A 21,203-nucleotide genomic window follows, 5' to 3' on the forward strand; every position below is an offset into this window, starting at 1 on the left:
CTATAGCCACAGGACTGAAACTGCTAAAAATTAAATACAAAACCTCATTCTGCAGTTGGCTGAATTGCAATGAAGTTGACTTTCCAGCCTGCAGGGTGTCTATGTTAATGTGAGGGCATCAATTGGAAAGAATGAGATTCTGTAAATTAAGGATAAAGACATGTGCAAATATCTTGATGAAGCTGGAGACACTGAGTCTCTAAATTCTGATGAGTCTTCTTTGCCAGTGGAAGAAGTCTCCCAGCCCCCTGTGAAAGTGGCCTTCCCGGCCCCAGTGTAATTAATTCCCCAACTTCTGGCATAGTAGCCACCCAACCCTCCATGACAGTGATTCTCACCACATAGCCATTCAACTCTCCTATTTGGCCTGTGTGGAAGTCAAATGGCTCTTGGAGAATGATAGTAGATTATCTTAAGCTTAATTAGGTGGCTACTTCAGTTCCACTGCTGTACCACATGTCGTTTGATTGCTTGAGCAAATTAACACACCTCCTGGTGACTGGTATGCAGCTATTAATCTGACAAATGCCCTTTTCTCCATACCGGCCTATAAGGTCCACCAGAAGCAGTTTGGTTTCAGCTGGCAAAGCCAGCAATACACCTTCACTGTCCTATTTCAGGGGTGTATTAACTCTCCAGCTGTGTATCATAAATTAGTTCCCAGAAACCTTGATCACTTTTCCCTTCTACAGAATGTCACAATGGTTCATTACGTTGATGACATTATATTGATTGAACATACTGAGCAAAAAGTAGCAACTACTCTAGACTTATTGGTAAGACATTTGTATATCAATGGGTGGGAAATAAATTGGACTAAAGTTCAGGGGTCTTTTATCTCAGTAAGCTTTCTAGGGGTCCAGTGGAGTAGAGCGTGTCAACATATTCCTTCTAAGGTGATAGACAAATTATTGCATTTGGCCCTTCCTACAACCAAGAAAGAGGAACAAGGCCTAGTGGGTCTATTTAGATTCTGGAGACAATATGTTGGGGTATGTTGCTCTAGCCCATTATCCAGTGACCCAAAAAGCTTCTAGTTCTGAGTGGAGCATAGAACAAGAAAAGACACTGAAATGAGTCCAGTCTGCTATTCAAGCTGTACTATCACTTGGGCAGCATGATCCAGCCAGTGTCCTTACAGAACAGGTCCTTGCCATTGTAATTTACATGAACAGTACAGACATCATCAATTGCAGTTTGTATCCAGAGTTCATGATCCCCAAAAGGGATGCCTTCAATATGTAGTATTACAAATAGCAGACCAAACACCTGGGACATTAGCAACAACCTAAGAAAAACTAAAAATAGGACACCGTTCGGTTTCAGTTTAGCTGAACCATCAGGGAAAGAGGCACAGACACACAGGAAAAAATCTGTGACTTGAAGGTCCCATTAAGTCAGCAGCTTTACTATAAATGGCAAAGTGAGGAATAAAGGTTTCCCTAAAGTCGTAGCTGCTACTTTTTATATTAAGACAAGGTGCTGCTGTCAGTGGGCTAGTTGCATTTCTGAATATACCATTTCCACTTAACCAAGCAGGTATTGTTAGGCCCTTTCCATCTTATTAATCAATGGGTCTGAGTCGTCTCACCCCAAAATGGAAATATCAGGCTGGAGAGTCACAAGACTTTCATGGGTCAGGTATTTAATTTTGAAGGAGCATAATAGCAAGCTAAAAAGTCTTTCAGTCAAGGTGATTTGACAGCTGTGTCAAGAAGGTGATGAGTCCAGACCTCAACAAAGACTTCTGGCTGAAGGCTGACCCCCTTTATCAGAGGCTTCAATCACCACAGACTATCAGACATGGAGACCTGCAGCTCAGAGAGGTCATGAGGGTTGTGGGGCCCCTTAGGTACTTGCACTTACCTACTTATGGCTGTTACTGATCAGGAGGACTTTCTGGCACTTCCTGGACAAGGCAGTATGAGCACATCAGTTTGTAATGTGTATTCAGATGTGGATATGACAAAAAAAAACCCACACTGAATTGGCCAAAAAGACCACAAACACAGGTCACACTTGCCTCCCTTCTCTACTCTGATTCCTGCCCAAACTCTGTTAACTGAAAGTTTGCATGTTCCAGCCTGACAAGGGCCCTGGGTGTCAGTATACAACAGAGGCATACAATTATAATTCCCTCCCCTCCCCAAAGTCTCTGCCCCCTGCTATGCTTGAGTGGTTGCTTATGGTCTTTGGTTCCTTTTGGAGGCAGGGAGAGCTTGACCTCACCCCTAATCATTTCTTTCCTTAAGGTAGCTGAGATCAGAGTAGAGAGAGAGGAATGGGTCAGGGGTAAGATGGAGAGATTATCTTTCTATCAATAAAGGAGGAGCACTTAATTTTAGTTATGAGCACATAGGGACAGCTCAAACAAATGAACTTTCAATGTATTTGATCTACTCAACACTCTAATAGGTGGCAGAGTCCTCGTTGCTGACACTATCTGTCTCAACTTTGGGGATCCCTTGACCTAGCAGCCATAGCAGCATTGTATTCAAACTGTGGGCATGGATTTGTACCCATTACCTGACATGGGATTGACTGGCACAGGAACAATTTTTTATAAAGGGATGCACCTTAATCTGAGACATTTGGTGCCACATTATCAAGCTAATATACTTAAGTTCTTGTCTAATTTAAATGCAAGAGCTGTAGGAGTTTTCCAAGGCTACAGGTCTGGCCTCAAAAAGTTATCTGCAATGTCGGTCTCTCATTCTCCAGTGAGTCACTCTCATCAGCATTGCAAACCCAAATCAGGGGCATCAAAAGCCCAAAGATTAGTCAATGCCTGTATTCATTTGTGAGGGCTTCCCTGATAAAAAAACCATAATGCCTGGGTGACTTAAACAACAGAAATTTATTGTTTCTTAGTTCTGGAGGCTGCAAGTCCAAGACCAAGGTGTCAGCATCGTTGGTTGCTTCTGGCGGCTATTGAGAAAGAATGTGTTCCATTCCTCCCACCTATCATCTATAGGTTTGCTGAAAATCACCTTAGTGTTTCTTGGTATATCCAACTAATACCGCCTCTCTGCCTTCATCTTCCCATGATGTTCTTCCTGGTGTCTCCATGTTCAAATTTCTCCTTTGCATGGGGACACCAGGCACATGGCATTAGTGGTCCACCATGCTCTAGTATGACCTCATCTTTTTTTTTTTTCTGGAGACAGAGTCTTGCTCTGTCACCAGTCTGGAGTGCAGTAGTTCAATCTCAGCTCACTGCAACCTCCACTTCCTGGGTTCAAGTGATTCTTCCGCCTCAGCCTCCCGAGTAGCTGAGACCACAGGTGCGTGCTACCACACCCGGCTAATTTTTGTATTTTTTAGAGACAGGGTTTCATTGTGTTGGCCAGGATGGTCTCAATCTCTTGACCTCATGATCTGCCCGCTTGAGCTTCCCAAAGTGCTGGGATTACAGGTGTGAGCCACCACGCCTGGTGACCTCATCTTAACTTAAGGCATTGTATTTGCCATGACCATATTACAAATAAGGACTCACTCTAAGGTACTTGAGGCTAAGACTTCTGTGGGAACATAGTTTAAAACATAACAATGCCTCATGTATGCCTTTCTGTGGAACTTTGTTAGCTTTAGAGAAATCTCTCCAAAAGGGACAAAGCTCCCATTGAAGCCAGGACCTACTGAAAAACACTCTGAGGCCTTTGACTATCATCTCTGAAAGAATCCAAAATTGGCACGAAAGACTACAGGAAGGGCTCGGCCTTAAGACAGCCCACCTGTTGCCATTCTTTTTCAACAAGCGTTCTGCACGTACCACCCTCCTCTCTTGAATGAACTAGCCAAGTTCTAATAACTTACCTGGTTTCTGCTCATAGAGACCATGCATTTTCTTCTTTGTGGTCAGTATCAATGCACACCGTATTGGGTAAAGTATACACAATTTCACTTAGGAGAAATAAATTTAAGAGATCTATTGTGCAGTGTGGTGACTATAGTTAATAACAATGTACTTCATACTGGAAAACTGCTACAAGAACAGATGTATTTATTGTATTGTATTGTATTATGTATGTATGTATTTATTTATTATTTTTTAATATGTATTACATTGCATTTTAGGTTCTGGGATACATGTGCAGAACATGCAGGATTGTTGCATAGGTACATACATGGCAGTGTGGTTTGCTGCCTCCATCCCCATCACCTATATCTGGCATTTCTCCCCATGTTATCCCTCCCCAACTCCCCACCTCCGTCATCCCTCCTCTAGTCCCCTGCTCCCCCCCATAGACCTCAGTGTGTGATAAAGAGCAGATTTTAAATGTTCACTCCAAAAAAACAGTGTGTGAGATAATGAATATGTAAATTAGCTTGACTTAGCCTTTCCACAATATATACATATATCAACAGATCATGTTGTATATCAAAAATACGTGCAATTTAAATTTTTCCATTTAGAATAATTACTGGACTAATTTTTGTTTTTAAAATGGATATATCTGTAACTGTTGTCTGAAGAAGGTCAGAACCTTCCTCTAACCCAAGATGGATATGTGTTACAACCTATAAGAGTTTTCCAAGGCTACGGTTCTAACCCCAACAATTTAACTTGTTGACTTGAGGCTTGAGGAGTAGACTTGAGGCTGATGGCCCAGTGGAAGGAGAATCTGCTCACCCAGTGAGAGGTAACAACAACCAAGCCATTGTTTACGTCATTGTCTTTGAACCCACTTTCTGATGCTTGACATGCAACATTTCTGAATTCATTCTTAGTAACAGGCAATAAAATTGGGATCATTTCTCACTTTGCTGATTTATAATTTGGTTACCATATTTGTCATCAATTCCCATAAATTTTTCCCTCTAATCGCATTAATCAGCCCACAATAGCCTTACTCTTTCTCTTCCAGGAAGACAAGTTTCTGTCAGCATCCCATCCTCATTTCCAAACTGTCAATAATAAGGGTCTGAGATTTTACTCTACATGCAAGTTAACCAGCTAGACTGACACAATTTCATGGATGCTGGCAGAAGACATGAGACTCCTGGGTCAGAGAAAGAGAACTTCACTGACTCACACAACTATAGCACCTGACCAAGAGTATCAGCATTATCGTGCACTGGTTCACTGGGTCCCACACAGCAATGTGAAAATAAATAAACTACCCTTGCATACAGTGAATTGCAGTGCAGAAGATAAACCCTAAGTTTAGGAACACAAATCTTTAAAATGGGCAGTAAGCCTGCTTGCTCTTTGTCCTTGGGAGAGACATCATCTCTGTCTTCTAAGACTGCTTGCTATACAAGCATCTTTGAAAAGATGATATAAAACAAAGGCAGTATGTACCACTGCCCTCCATAAAATTCAAGAGACTGTTAGAAAACTGTCTCCCAACAAAGTGTAATGGAGACAAATTTATCCCCTCGCTTATGATATCAACCACTACACTTGGATAAGCCAAGCACAGTTTTATTTCTAAGGCTAATGTTTTGTTTTGTTTTGTTTTGTTTTGTTTTGTTTTGTTTTGTTTTGTTTTGTTTTGTTTTTTTGAGACGGAGTCTTGCTCTGTCACCAGACTGGAGTGCAGTGGCACAATCTTGGCTCACTCTAACTTCCGCCTCCTTGGTTCAAGCAATTCTTCCGCCTCAGCCTCCAGAGTAGCTGGGACCACAGGCACGTGCCACCATGCCCGGCTATTTTTTGTATTTTTAGTAGAGATGGGGTTTCACCATGTTGGCCAGGATGGTCTCAATCTCTTGACCTTGTGATCCGCCCGCCTTGGCCTCCCAAAGTGCTGGGATTACAGGTGTGAGCCACCACACCCGGCCTAAAGTTAGTGTTTTTTTTAATAAAAGTTTTGACTTTATTTATGGTTTGAAAAACTAAGATTTAAAAAAAAAATTTTAATAAATAAGTAGGCCGGGTGCAGTGGCTCATGCCTGTAATCCCAGCACTTTGGGAGGCCAAGGCAGGTGGATCACAAGATCAGGAGTTCGAGACCAGCCTGACCAACATGGTGAAACCTGGTATCTACTAAAAATACAAAAATTAGCTGGGCATGGTGGCACATGCCTGTAATCCCAGCTACTCAGGCAGGAGAATTGCCTGAACCTGGGAGCTGGAAGCTGCAGTGAGCCAAGATCGTGCCACTGCACTGTAGCCTGGGCCACAGAGTGAGAATTTGTCTCAAAAAAGAAAAAAAAAATGTAAAAATGTTATTACCAAATTTAGGTCTCAAAAAAATTTTGATTTCATGAGTTTTTTTTTGGAAATAGGAGCTTTAGAAAGAAATGTGTTTTGATTTTGCTAGTACATTATTTAACAATAACTTTTTGAAAAGGGATTTTGAATAGATTGACTTGTATCGAGCAAATGCCTGACATAATAGTTGTTAATCCTTGTTTTCCACACTGTTACGCTGGAAGTTTTCTCTCTCTTTAGTAGCAAGACCTACATCAAAGTAAATATATTTGCATAACTTGGGACAATATTGTCTTTTCTTGATTCAAAGTTTATTTTTCTTTTTAAACATAACTCATTTTAAATGTTAAGAAGATTTTTATTTAAACACTTTTATTACAATATTTAGGTGGCAGCAATATCTAACACGCTTTTGAGACAGGAGGTAACATTCTGATAGACTTTGCAACTCTGCCGGAAGTAGAACTCAAAATAAATGTGTCATTTAAAGCAACTATTATAGTAATAATAAAAGGACGATTGTTAGTACAAAGAAGGTTTTCAATGCAAGGTCCAATAGCTATACTTACATAGAGAGAAAAAATGAAATTAGTTACTAAACATAACCAATAAACTGGTATATCTATAGCAATGTGTATTTACCAAAAATTGACAAAAAATATGTTGAGAGGTATGTTAAATATTGCTGAAAAGAAAACTATTGTCTGTATCTGAAACTCCATGAATCACGTATACATCAGGACCCAAAACCTAACTCCTTTCATTCCTCAAAATCAAAAGTGGTCTCATCTAAACCAAAAGTCACAGACTTGTCAGTTATTTATTGTGTTCTCATTTCAAACATTGTTTACTATTTTCTCTCTCTAAACAATAAGTTCTTAGTCAAAATTTATTATTTTGTCCCATCTAGACAATATGGTCTATGGTACTTCGGTCACTAGGGTGGCTGAAGAATACATTCTAGCAAGATTCCCCAAGCTCTCGAAGTATATATGTCTGGTGTGGGTCCATATACACATTTTTGGAGGGCTGGTAGTTTGTCTTTTATCATTTATCCAGCTCTCAAAGTGACATGTGACTCAATAAAAATGAAGACTCACTGGCCAACTGTAGCAGTTTACAAAGTAAAATATAAAGATGATTCACTGTGGTAGGTGAATAAAATACTAGAATTTCTATTCATATTCATGCTCATTTAGAAAAGCTGTCCTAATATGTAGTATAGGGATTGAGAGCACCATGTATCAGCCTACAGAGTTGTTGTGCTACAATATTTTACTAATAGAATGCAGGAATCTAAAAGGTTGGAGAAAAGTGCTCTAGGCCAGTGAATATCAAGTCCTCATATTTTCCAGAACGTCTTTAATTTATATGTGCAAGGAGGTCAAGGAATAGTAAATTCCCAAATCCTGATATATTTTCATTCACTTCTATGTTATAAGATACAGTTTAATGAGGCAAGATGGCAGCTCGCTGTGATTAAACAGTGTCTGGATGCTGCCCATCCCTGCATCACTGGGAATCACTATTTCTAAAGGCCCAGAATTCCCAGACCGCTATTGCCGTAACTTTCCAGAGAGCTTCAGTTTTGCTGCTTTTGTACCAGGTATTTAATACTTAACACATTGGGCTGTCCAATTTCTGTAATAGCATTTTTGTTTTGCTGTGTTTTGTTTTCAGTTTCTCTGAAACTACCTCATAGTTCTTTCCTCAATACAGATGGATTTGGCAGCATTTCAGATGAAACAAACATCCGAGCAGATACTTTAAGATTTGTTCATTATGCGATGTCATTTTCAGCCAAGTAATTTTCCTCACAATCTGGAAGGCTCATTTGCGATTTAATTTTCTGACATTATATAATTTAAAAAATTTAAAAAACTTGAAAGGCAGCCACAACTTTATCTATCTTCAACCAGAATATCTGAGATTAAGTCTGGATATGCCATTTAAATTTTATCCTGATTTCTACCCCAATGTTTAAATCTAAGATATTAACATGTTCATGAAACTAAGTTTATGATGATGGAAAAAACTGTACTGGTGATAAAAGAAGTGTGGCTTTTAGAATATCACATTTTTTTCCTTTTGCTTAGTTTTTTTTTTTTTTATTGAAATCTATACGTTGATAAAGCTTTTGCTACTATTTTGGCAGACTCTGTATATGAAAAGAAATGGACATAAATAACAAGGTAATAGGATAGTTTTAAATGAAAAAACGTGTGGGTTATGCAGGGTAGTCAAAACAGATGCAGGTGTGGCTGTTATAAGCCAAGCTGCTTAGAGGGATATACAGATGGCAATTAAATGTATAGTGCTTAACGCGGCTTAAAATAAGAATACTGAATGAGTGCATACCATCAATATAATAAAAGAAACATTTATAGGAGAGCAACAGTTCATCAAAGATCTAGTAGCTGACATGGTAAGAACAGAAGAAAACCAAACAACACAGATGACAAAGGACTAATTGCCTTCGTTACTGAAATCTTACGGCTTTAGTAATTGATCCTTCTTCTTCTCACCAAAGGATACAAATATTTCCCAAGTCTTGAAAAGTATCCTAAGAAGGACCATAAACTCTAACGTTTGTAAATTTTGGTTGAAAAGGACATTCGGTTTTCTCTGCTTAGTAAGTTAAGCAGTCCCTGCTTTTAGCCTGTGTTTTGACAAGTGAACTGCACTTCCCTACCGTCTCTGCAGCCCTGAATTTCTGTTTTGGAGGAGATGGTAAGTCCCTCCTCACAGGAACTGCAAGGCGTCTCTGCCCTCCCACCTCTCACATGTGCCACGTTCTCCATCTCTGCACCCTTCAAGTCGGCCTCCGTTTAACTGTCCAAGTGCAACCACCTGAAAGTGAAATAGCATCAAAGTGCAAAATGAGGTGACATCAATGATCTGTTTTATTGTTCAGTGAAAGGTAGTGATCAAACAAGCTCCTCAACAAGTATGTGTCAAATATTCCATTTTACTTATTAATAATGATTTATGTAGGTCAAACCCATGCACCTGATACTACTGCAGTAATTCATTAACCGATTCTGCTTGGGGCTACTAACATTTCATCAACAGGGGCTTGACGGTGGGTTTAAAGCATTCTGCGGCACTAGACTTCATTGGGGCTTTGCATGTGAAGCTCCATCTGGGCAGTTTTCCAGCTGGGTAGTCTCTGAGAACTGATTCCTCAGACACCACTGGGACTAGACACTCTTGTTTATTCATCTCTGTCATTTGTGAGGCCTACCACAGACAACCACCCTCTTCCATCCCATGCTTTCTTCTCACCTAACCTGAGACAGGGCTGGGAAGTCTTTGCCTTGCTGTGGCTGGAAATATCAGGAAGAAGAAATTTGGCAGACAGGTTAGTTAAAATGCTGAGGCAACTCTTCTTCCCTCCCTACCAAAGGATCTGAAAGACTAATGGCCTTGAGAATGCTATAAAATTCCAAGGCCAGACATTCCAGCTTTTTGCTCATGTTTGTGGCAAAATATCCAGGATATAAAATAAATCATTTTCCCTTGAGCCATAAACAGATGTTTCTTTAGTCACCCAGGCAAGTAAATACCCATCCTGTCTCTCCTTATCTATGGATACAAATATTTCCCAGGTCTTGAAAATTATCCTATTTCTGATAGTCTTTGGAAAACACACATCTGATCATACCATTCACTTCCCTGAAGACTTGATCCCTCTCTTATCTAGTAGCTTTAAAACAGTTGGAGAGGGAAACAGAAGCCAATGGATCTGATTTTTCACGTTTTACTGCTTCTTTTTGTTTCTTTTGTAAGATCTATTTTGAAAAAGTGCCTCAAGTGAATAATAGCTCTTATTATAGTTAATATTACTATTATGGTAATAATGTTGATAACTATTTAAGGTCACATAAAGCTGTGTCATGTATAGTTATTAATTACTATATATTAATGTTACAATAGTAATATTGACAACTCTCATGGCACACCTCTACGTGACACACATAACCCTTGGTGATTTTTGTCCAGATGGTCTTTTGTCCTTATTCTCCCTCCTCCCAACTCATCCCAGGCAACTGACTGTCCAGAACATGCTACACACCCCCAAGACTCCATCTCTTTGTGTGTGGTAATTTATCTGTCTAGACCATGCCCTTCCTCCTCTCTGCTTGATGAACTCTAAGACCAAAGACTTCTCTAAGCAGAGTCCCCGACTTTCTGCTCTCACAGAATGTTGTAATTATGTCTTCTATTTGTCTTTTACTTTCCTTTCTTGATTTTGGGCCATACTTTACCTTTAAATTTCAAAAATATTGCAATATTCCTGGCACATAGTAAGTATTCAATAATTCTGGATGAATGAATAAATGAAAACGATAAAACGAATCTATTTGTATTCTGGTTTTCTTAAATATACGCTTTGCATTTTCTGACAAAATCTAGATAGATATAAAAAGGCAAAGCAAAATGGGAAGAAACATTTTAATTCTGTATTTCCCTTTGCTTCCTGATGCAAAGCATCTTTAGAAAACTTCAGTATAACTCTGTGCTTGCTTGAGAAATATGTTTAAGGAGCTAATTTATATAGGGCACTTGACACACAAAAAATAACAGAACAAGAAGCCATGAATGGAAACCATATCATCAGAACAGAAGGAACAGCCCCTGAATTTTCAGGAGAAACAGTCTGTTAGGGAAGCAGTCTTGAGACCCAATCTTATTTTGGGGATAGTTAAATGGCAACATAATTCAGTACCCATAGTTCCCAACCTGATTACAGGCCCTGTTTGTCCACTTTTTTTCCATCCTCAATAACTCACAAGCTCTGACTTTGTTCCCTTATTTATTTTAAGAATCTATGTTCTCTACTCTGGCTACCATCACTGGTCTGGATCTGAAGCAGATAAGATAGGGAAGAAAGAAATTCCTTAAATGTTTTAGCAACTAAATTGTGAATTTCATATGTACTCTGTCATGGAAATGTATGTTCATCTTCTTTAAGATCCATAGATTATTCTATATTTAATGGGCCTTTGTAAGCTGGTCTGGGGAATCGACCACAGATGATTTAATTTCTCTGTGAAAAAGTTTTTGGTAGTTTTTTATTTAGATAAAATGCCAAATTTATAGAAAAGTTGCATGAATAGTACAAGAAACTCTCACGCAACTTTTCATCAAGATTACATACATTTCCCGTTTGTTTTGTATATATGCTAATCTATCACAAACACAGAAAATACTTTCTAAATTCTAACTGAATTATAAACTTTTGAGTACAAATCACTAGCAAATTGAGGTCTGCAGAAATGTTTGATCAAGACTACATTCCATTTTATGCTTTTACATTTTCTTTGTTTCTATTATTTCCCCATAAGAGTTTGGTCCTAGAAGGAAAAATGTATTTATATTTTTATTTTAATTGTAAGTAGTGATTTAACTTCGTATATTTGTGAGGCTGTAACTATACTTTCTCAAGGCCTATGGTACTTTCTAATAATAGGGTGAGTGTTCATTGAGTCAAAGTCAGTCCTGTAAGACACTGGGTTAGCCCTTAGTAAACAACATTATTGTATTATCTATAGCAGTACCCTCGGAATACTAGAGGCCAATCAGTAATAACTATTCCTGATGTCACTGTGGGGAAGCCTGGGCACAAATGAAGGCAATCAAAGAATTTTTAAACTGATTCTCAGAACCCCAATTAAGAGTTTAGCACATCTATGGCTCTGCTAATATTGATTTTAAAACCGTTTAACGTTCATCTTTTTCTTGCTTTAAATTTGAGCTTTTAAAAATCAAATCCTTATGCCCAACCAAACTGTATATATTTTAGTTCACCAGAAAACTTCAACTGACATAATTAAAATTAAAAGATCATAGCTGCTTAAAGGTTTATGTAAAATCAAAGAAAAAAGGTGAAGCTCTAGAAAAAAATATCAGAAATTTCCATAATGTAGTCACTGCCTTATTTGCTTTATCAATACTGAGTCTCTTAAAAAAATCAAGATATTTCAAATAGAATAAACAAACTTATATGTATATTTAATGATGAAACAAAAACTTGATTCTTAAACATACACCAAAATGTTCATCTCAAATACTCATGAAAAATGAGATACCCACAAAAGAACAAGTCTTATTTCTACTTCCGTACTTAGATTTTCTTCTTAAAATTGTAAATGGCTCATCATGGCAACAGAAGATGTCTGCTGAAGTAGGTCCACATTGCTCCAAGTGTGCCTGCATGTATGTGCACGTGTGTGAATGTTTTACCAATGTCCTTTATGGTGGGTCCTCTGGATCATTACTTTATTCCCATGTTGCTTTCAGCTAAATTAGATTAGAGTTATATTACTGCAATTTAATACAAGATACAAACCTCTTTTTTCTTGAATACTTAGCTATCGTTATAGTAAAATGAATTAATAGGAATTAAATCACTAATATGAATTAAAATAGCCTTTACCATTGTAGAATTTAAAAAAGTCAAACAAAAGAAATATTTATTGTTATAACACACATTACTATGGAGAGTATTTGTAACTTCAAGAACTAAAAATAATATTTGATATTTACAGAACTATTTTATATTCATATAGCATCTAACCCCTAATTGCTTATTTTCTAAAAAGAAAAAAAGAAGAAAATACAATAGAGAAAAAAAGGTCACCCTATATTCAAACATATGCTAACAGTTAAATGAGAAAATGCAATAAAATGCAGAGTTGAAAGTTTGAAAGAACTTACAGTGTCAAAGAATGTAACTTCTATTCAAAATCCTTTTTTAAGACAACACTATCACAAACACACTTTAATAACCACGGCATTTCACCAGGATATCAGATTGCAGGTGACTCCAGTTTGTACAATTAACTACAATTATCTGATATATGTACAAGATGCTGAATTTTGAGTACAGATAATAAGTGATGGTTATATAACAGAAATACTACCCAAATAGTAACTTTTTAAGGTTTCTTTCTTTCTTTTTTTTTCTTTTTAACAGAAGAGCTGTAGTACTGAAGTGAACACATTTTGTTAGGTTAAATGAAAGAAAGAGTAGATTGTGAGTTGGCTCCTGAAATTTTAACACTGCTCGTTAGCCATCTACAATCCTAAAGTGCTTTCAGAGGGTCCACACATCTTCAATGAGTGAAACCCCAAAGACTTCTAAAGAAGCATATAGGTTGCTAATCTATTCCCGACGCTTTGCCTAAAAAATTGGCATTGCCATCTTCCACATTTTTCTTTTGGAACCATGGCTTTGAGTTTGTTCCTTGTTGGTAAGCATCCAGGAAATGGCAGATTCCAGGAATTTCACTGGGGAAGTTCGGTGGGAGTTCCTCCCTTGATCGAGGGGTAAACACAAAACCAGGGCAGTCTTTGAGTAATCTGAAAATATTAAAATAAAAATACTGACATAAATGTTTGTCCACTCAAAAAAAGAGGACAACTTAACTAACTGAATGTTACTGAGAATATTAATAAACCAGTGATTTTAGGTGTGATTGACAGGAAAAGACTAATGAAGTTAACAGACATCTTCACAGAAGTACAGTGAAGAATCAATTCACAATCAGAAAATTGTGTCAACTAATGTATTTCACTTACACTAGAACCAAATTATAAAATATTTTTGCAAAGATGATATCCACATAACAGTGCAATTTATAGTAGTGAAAAAATAATCCAAAGATTTAATGATAGCAAAATATCCACACATTGCCATAATAGTATTAAGATTTCCTAAGTTGAAAGAGGTAAGACATCCATTTATCAATTTATTAATTTTGTAAATTTTACTATAATCACAGACAAAAAAAGTAATCATGTGGGCAAGAAATTGTGAACCAAAATTACGATGACAAAAATGATATGAGAACAACTTTTGAATATTTCAATAGAATTTTTGTAAATTCTAGATTTGTAAAAATGAATCAAATTAAGACTCAAATGAGATTTAATTGTACATATCAGCACTCTACTTACTAATTGTTATTAGCAATATTTTTTCTCCCGAAATTCATCTTTTCACCAAATTATATTATTTGCTATTTTACTACTTGTTCATTATGCTAAACCCATTTTAAATTCTAATCTTACTGATTAAGCTATTGGCACCTCTTCCCATTTGCTTCCCTAGCTTTCCATCAAATGCGAACCTAATAAGCCTCTCTAATCTAATATTCAGGCCATGCATGAAAAATGTCACATAGTTGTGGGCTCTCAACCAGCTTCTACAGAGAAGCATGTATTATATTTACCCAAACAGATCATGGTCTTCTACTCACCAGTCTGTAATGTCATGTCTAAATTAAATACAATAATGATGTTGAATGAGATTTTGATGCTGTGACATCTATCTACTGAAGAAACCAACTGAATAGAAATCTGTCTCAAGAATGACAGTTTAATTTTCATCAATACATCAATAAATATGTATCTGCAAAACAAAACTAATAAAAATGATGCCTTAGTCATGAATTTGTAAATATTTTCGAGTGACTATTATTTGAGAATATATAATGAAAAGTTATAGAATCACAGTTTAAAAGTATAAGCTTCAAAGTCTGATAGATCTAGCAGAAAAGATGTCCATTATCCAGCCTCTAAAATGTGGATAATAATAGTACATATTCCTTAGGACAGTTGTGAAAATTAAGTAAACTGATTTTTAAAAACTGACTAAGCATCAGTTAGAAATCACACCATACCTATCATATTGGTAACAATAAGTTTGACAATATCAGGCTTTGGGGAATAGCACCCCTCATACACTGTTGATAGAATGTAGATTGGTAAAATCAATTTGAACAGCTAATTAATGATTAGTAAGGTTGAAACTGGGTATAGCATATGGTCTGGGAATGCCATTTTTAGTTATATTATCTAAAGACATATCTATAAAGATATTTATTGAATCACTTTTTGTAATAATGAAAAATTGGATACACTCTAATTAACCATGGGTAGAAGATGGAGTCTGGCTTATTCATACTCTGGAATACATATTATATCACATGCACATATAGTAACATGCTGGATCTAGTCCATACTGGCTTGTGAGAGCCAATTGTTAAATACTCAGAAACTCTGTAAGACAGTTAAGCCCTCCGTAGCCTGAAAGCTGCCAAAGTGTACATGGTAACACCACAGAAATTGGCAAATGCTAGAATCATGGATTCTCTAGCTCATCCTCCAAAGCTGGTTTACCAGCAAACCACTCCATTAGCAATAGTTAAAATGAATGATCTAGATTTATAACTAGATTTATGTTTTATCAAGGAAACTATCTCAGAAACATAATACCGAATGGATTCAAGGCAGGTCATAAAAGGATATGGACATGTTGATTGGGAATCTATTTTCCTCTGGCTTTATTTTTCTACCTGGAAGGACCTAAATGAAAGTAATATTCCTGCCTCTCTATCCATTTTCCTTCCTGGAAAGCAGAAGTGACATCTTATTGATGAGTTGTGGAGAAGCTGCTGAACATGCATCTCTATTTGGGAGATTGTCTGCAGAGAGTATATATTCTCAGCTCCTATAAACTATAAAGCACAGAGGATCCATTGTGTTAGAGTATGTGACAGGCACCATGTAATATTTTATATTTATATTTTATTACATTATATTCATATCTATTTACATTATTTTATTGTTTTTATAAAACAGAAACCTGAAATGAATATGGCAAAATGTTGATATGTAAATATTAGTATTGGCTATATGAATGTCATCTTGTTTGCTTTGTTATTTTTCTATATGTTTAAAAATTTAATATACAAATGCATAAAACTATGAGTCAAATAAATAAAAATGTATAAAACTATAGGTGATTGATAAACTTATTTTTTCTACCTATGACAACCCGACATTTCCTACTAAATATGGTCATTAGAATCACAATATCTTATTTAAATGTATTATATAAAAATATTCAGCCTTTACAAGTGGCTTTAAAGTGCATCATCTGAATTTATTAAGGGCCTTGCTCTAAATCACACATCTGGTAAGTGCTGTGTTTAGGACTCTAAGGCATGTCATCTGAATACAAATTCTATGCTTTTTAAAGAAACTTAACAGACAAACATAATTAGAATGTCATGGAGTTAGAAATATCCATTATATTGTCTTTAAAAAAATCAGAATATTTAAAAAGAACCATTTAGAAAAACAAACCATTTAGATGAAAGCTTGATGATAGTAACACCCAAAAAAGGCAGCAATAGCCTAGATGTCCTCATAGGGTGGACATTTTTCTCTACATCTTCTTCAGCAGACATCATTTTCCCCAAATTATTGCATCAATTCTCCTATTCTCTGTTATGTTTCTTATATTCCTTTATTCACTCTGTTGTTCTTTCTTCTTACAGAATTCAATTCTTGCTTTTCTAGCACCGTGTGCTCAGACTTGTCCTACACACAAGAGGCCCTAGGCCTGTTTACCCCACACGCTGGCCAGCATCCACACGTCCTCCCCACTTGCCATTTTTGTTTCTCATGATCCTTGGATCACCACATAAACCTCTGTCATTAATCCACGACTTGAAACTTTAACAATATCTAATGTAGTCTCTATTCGTTTTCCTCACTTCAAAAAAAGCCAACAAAATGCAGAGTATTATCCCCGAAAATTAGAGTAAAACTCTTTACAATGTTTAAGAGACAGGAATGTACAATTGTCATTACACTGCCACATTCTGAATCACTGAGTAGAATTTGGAAGTGGAAATCTGAAGATAAACATTTTTTTTTGGTATATGTATGTATTCTGTGTCCTAAATTTTGGTATATGTATGTATTCTGTGTCCTAAATTTACCTGTATTTACAAATATATTAAGGGAGCTACATTCAATATTAAGCAGATTATTTTATTACTAAAGAAATATCATTCCAGAATTTAATGTATTGCCAATAAAACTCTCCAAAGAAAACTGCATTTATATTTGCACACCTTCTTTAGCATCCATTTCTTGTCCTATACTTTGAGTAAAACTAAAATTATGCTCCCTACTATTGACTAAATTTCCCAAAGCATGGATGTTTAATTGAAATTTAAATTATTTATATTAAGTTTTTCTAGCATATGAAAAAAAGTGAAGTGTCTCTCTAAGAAAGGAATTTAAAATGTTGTTAAAAGTATTTCACATTAAGTATTTATATTTGCATAAATAAAACAGTATTAACTACTGCTTTCCCTTAGGCAAGACATAGATATCTGAGAGGCAAGACATAAATATATGAGAATAAAAGGACAGTAAATTAGTATTGAAATCAATACAAAAGGGAAAAAAGCCATATTATATTTGTCTATAAAAAGTAGAAATGACTTTAGCAAATAAGCTAAATAAAGTTTAATATAAATTAAACTAAAATTTCAATATCGTTCATGTATGTGCATATCAACATAACTGAAAAAAAGAAATGTTAACAGTTACTATCTCTAGGTAGTGAGATTATGAGTTTTTCCTATTATTTAGTAACTTACTAATAATACTTAGTAACTTACTAATTTTGTAAATTTTCTAAAATGGACATGTGTTACTACACTAATAAAAAATTTATTTAAAAAATAACACTATGGCATAAAAATCTATATGTGCATTTCTAGTAACATTCCCAATATAGTGAATCTAAGATTTAAGATATGAGCATTCTTTTGTGGTCAGAAATACATGTCAACATGTCGTGGTCCTCTGCTGAAATACCTGAGATCTTGAATTATATTTTGGAGAAAAATGAGTAGTTAATATCAGTGTCTCCTAACATAGCTCAAGACCACCAGGCTTTGAGATACGAAATGAAAGATTTGAAAAAGATAGTTTATACTGTTAAAAACAATAAGAATATTTTAGTAGAGCTTTGTTAGGTAGGATTCGTCAATATGCACACCCCACATAAAACATCACTGAACACTGAAGGGGAAGCTCAGCTTTCAGTGGAAGGACAAGCAACTGACTCCTGCTTAAAAGGATGATTCTTCTTAATGCCTACAGAGAGAGTGGAATCATATTGTTTCAGGGCATGGATTCTTATCCCTACCTATATTACACCCGATAGGACCATGGGCCAATTACCATTACAATGAACCCCAGGGATTTTTCCAGTTCTCAGGTTATACTGAGTTATTTTCATATCCAGGAGTCAATAATCAACCAGTAAGTACAGAAATAGCTTTCCTTCTGTGTTCCAGGCACTGATCTAGAAGCTGGGGATATAGAATGTGTACCACAGGAAGCTAACATTCTGCAAAGGGAGGCAGGAAATTAACACATAAATACTATGTAAAACAATTTCAGATGCAAGTGAGAACTGAGAAGACAAGATAATGTGAGAGTGTGTGAGGAGAAGGTTGTTGCTCTAGCTATGGTAGTTCAGGAGTGTCTTATTAAAGAGAGAAGACATGATCACTGTAAGGTAGATGGTCTGAGTAACTAGGTGGATGGTGATATCATTTTTAAGGTGACTGGTAAGCTTGCCTGGGTGGGAAGTGGATTTCATCAGTCTGCGTGGGAAATCACTCATTCTAATTTGGTCCAGTTAATTTTAATAGATCAATTAGTCATCCAAGTGGAAATACGGAGTAGGATACATATGTGATCTGTAGCTCCATGGAGAATTACAGGATGGGCAAAAGATTTTTTTAAAAAATGGTTACAGTCATAAAAGTTCAGACGCAGAGGAGAACAGGAGCAGAGGCTCTGGGCCTTGCAGCACACGTTTGGTAGGGAAGGAGTGCCAACAAGACACTGAGAAGGTGAGGACACGGGGTAGTGAGGAAACTAGGTGAGTGCGGTGCCAAAAATTTAAGACATTTTTGTTTAAATGAGGGAGTTCTCAGCCAATTCAAATGCTACTGAGATGTTGAGGACACTCAGGAGAGAAAATTGACAGTGATTTTAGCAAGGCACACTGATGACCCTGATAAGAATCATTTCAGCGGAGGAAACACTGATTGGAGTAGGTTGAAGTGAAAATAAGAGGCGGAAAAAATAGAGATAGTGAATATAGACAACTTCTTTCAGTTCTGCTATAAAAAGGAGCAGAAATTTAAAACTGTAGCAGGAGAACAAGAAACTAGAAAGGTTTTATTTTTTCAAGAGCTTTAATAGATACGGTTGTGTTCTGTCGGGAATATCATTTCATCAGAGAGAAATTGATCATAGAGAAAAAGCAGTTAATTTCAGCAGAAAAGTTATTGAGAAGGTGAGAGGAAATATCACTCAGAGTAAAACTGTATCAACCAGCGGCAGGAGGGGAGCTAGCCCAATGTAAGGGGAACAAAGAAGGAGGAGATAGGTACTCAGGTAGCTCTGCTGAGGGAACCTACAGTGTGCAGATGGCAAAGTTCTTATCTGACTTCTAGTCTAGCTGTGAAATATGAGGCAAGATTATCAACTGAGAGTCTGGGCTGGAAAGGAAAGGATGTTGGTACTTTAAGAAGGGAGAAGGCCAGGTGCATTGGCTCACATCTGTAATCCCAGCACTTTGGGAGGCCAAGGCGGATCACTTGAGGTCAGGAGTTCAAGACCGGCCTGGCCAACACAGCAAAATCCAGTACCTGCTAAAAATACAAAAATTAGCCAGACATGGATGTGGGTGCCTGTAATTCCAGCTACTTGGGAGGCTGAGGCAGGAGAATCACTTGAACCTGGGAGGCAGAGTTTGTAGTGAACCGAGACTGCACCACTGCACACTCCAACCTGGGCCACAGAGTGAGACTTGGTCTCAAAAAAAAGAAGAAGAAGGGAGAAGATGAGAAGATGATATTTATTAAAGAGTTATTTCTGATAATAAAAAAGTTAACTTGCTTGGTGTAATTCAGCTACTCCATAGATCTGAAAACCTTTTTTGTTACTGTAGAGTTTCCAATATAATGAGACAAAATGTATATGATAGATGTATTTCTACTTACCACGGATTGGTTTACTGTCTGGTTAAAGGTGGATAAGTGATGCCAAAATGGCAGATTGTATAGACTCAGGGTGTACACTGTATGTTGTCAAGGAGGCAGTGAAAAAGGAGCTTCTTCTGATGCGAGATGACACGTGGCTCCTCTGTGTTAACACTTGCTGCCAATACACAAAACTGCAATCTTCACAAAACACTTGATGATAGGGAACTTGACTGGCTTTTGTCCTCGATTGCAGGGAGGGAGCTTCTAAAACTCTTGGAATTTTTTTGAATTATAGGAGTGTCTGTTTTTCATGAGGCCCTTGGATCATATTTGAGTTTATACTAATGAGATGACTCAGAACAGAGGCAGGGAACCAGAAAAACCAGTCTCGTGGTTAGAAGGTTGGGGTTCCGTGCTAGCCTAACCTCTGGGGAGGAGAGTGGTGCTGGTGACTGAATTCAATCCCATGGCCAATGATTCAACCAATCATGCCTACATAACGAAAGCAATAAGACTCCATACACCAACTCAAAGCTCAGTGAGGTGGAGCTTCCTGCTTTGTGAACCCATTGATGTGATCAGAGGGAGGTAAGTTCTGATTCCATGAAAGCCCTGCATCTGGGACCCTCCCAGACCTTACCCACTTTGTTTCCTCATTTGATTGGTCCTGACTTGTATCCTTTAAAATAAAAATGTAATAGTAAGTATAGCAATTCCCTAAGTACTGTGAGTCATTTTAACTAATTATCTAACTTGAGAGGTTCATGGGAACCCCCAAATTTGTAGCTCATTCAGTCTAAATGCACACTTAGGTCCTGAAGGGTGGTTGGCATCTGAATTAAGGGCAGTCTTGTTGGGTTTTATGCTCCATAAGTTGTGGTTATGACTGCTCAGTCTGGTGGCTGGTGCCAGAATTTCACTGTAGTATACTAGGTGATGTGAGAACACCTATCAACATACTGAGAGTATTAATATATGCTTCCAAAAGAAGAGTGATGGAAGAATATGTAATATCTGTCATGGATTATAGTTGGGCCACAAACACCTCAGGCGAGTCATTCTTAAGAGGCTAATAAGTAGTGTAAAGACAGTTAAAGTGAGGATGATAAAACTTACCACTTTTCTTTTTTCTTTATGATTAAGGAAGAAAAAAGTTACGGAGAAATATG

General features: G+C 36.9%; 1 protein-coding gene across 7 annotated transcripts in view; it reads right to left on the reverse strand.

Annotated features, from left to right (window-relative positions):
* Window positions 1-6,449: 6,449 nt before the first annotated feature.
* Window positions 6,450-21,203, reverse strand: part of GUCY1A1 (guanylate cyclase 1 soluble subunit alpha 1) — a 70,146-nt gene continuing 55,392 nt past the window's right edge. For 6 of the 7 annotated variants that reach the window (XM_074396793.1, XM_074396792.1, XM_074396796.1 and 3 more), the window contains one exon: window positions 6,450-13,525. In XM_074396793.1, the coding sequence (XP_074252894.1) occupies window positions 13,324-13,525 (202 nt within the window). In that variant the 3' untranslated portion in view covers window positions 6,450-13,323. The remainder of the gene's footprint in view (window positions 13,526-21,203) is intronic. The other variant, XM_074396798.1, reaches the window with a different exon arrangement.

This window comes from Saimiri boliviensis, chromosome 3, assembly GCF_048565385.1.
Source record: "Saimiri boliviensis isolate mSaiBol1 chromosome 3, mSaiBol1.pri, whole genome shotgun sequence".
In the NCBI taxonomy this organism is placed as follows: domain Eukaryota; kingdom Metazoa; phylum Chordata; class Mammalia; order Primates; family Cebidae; genus Saimiri; species Saimiri boliviensis.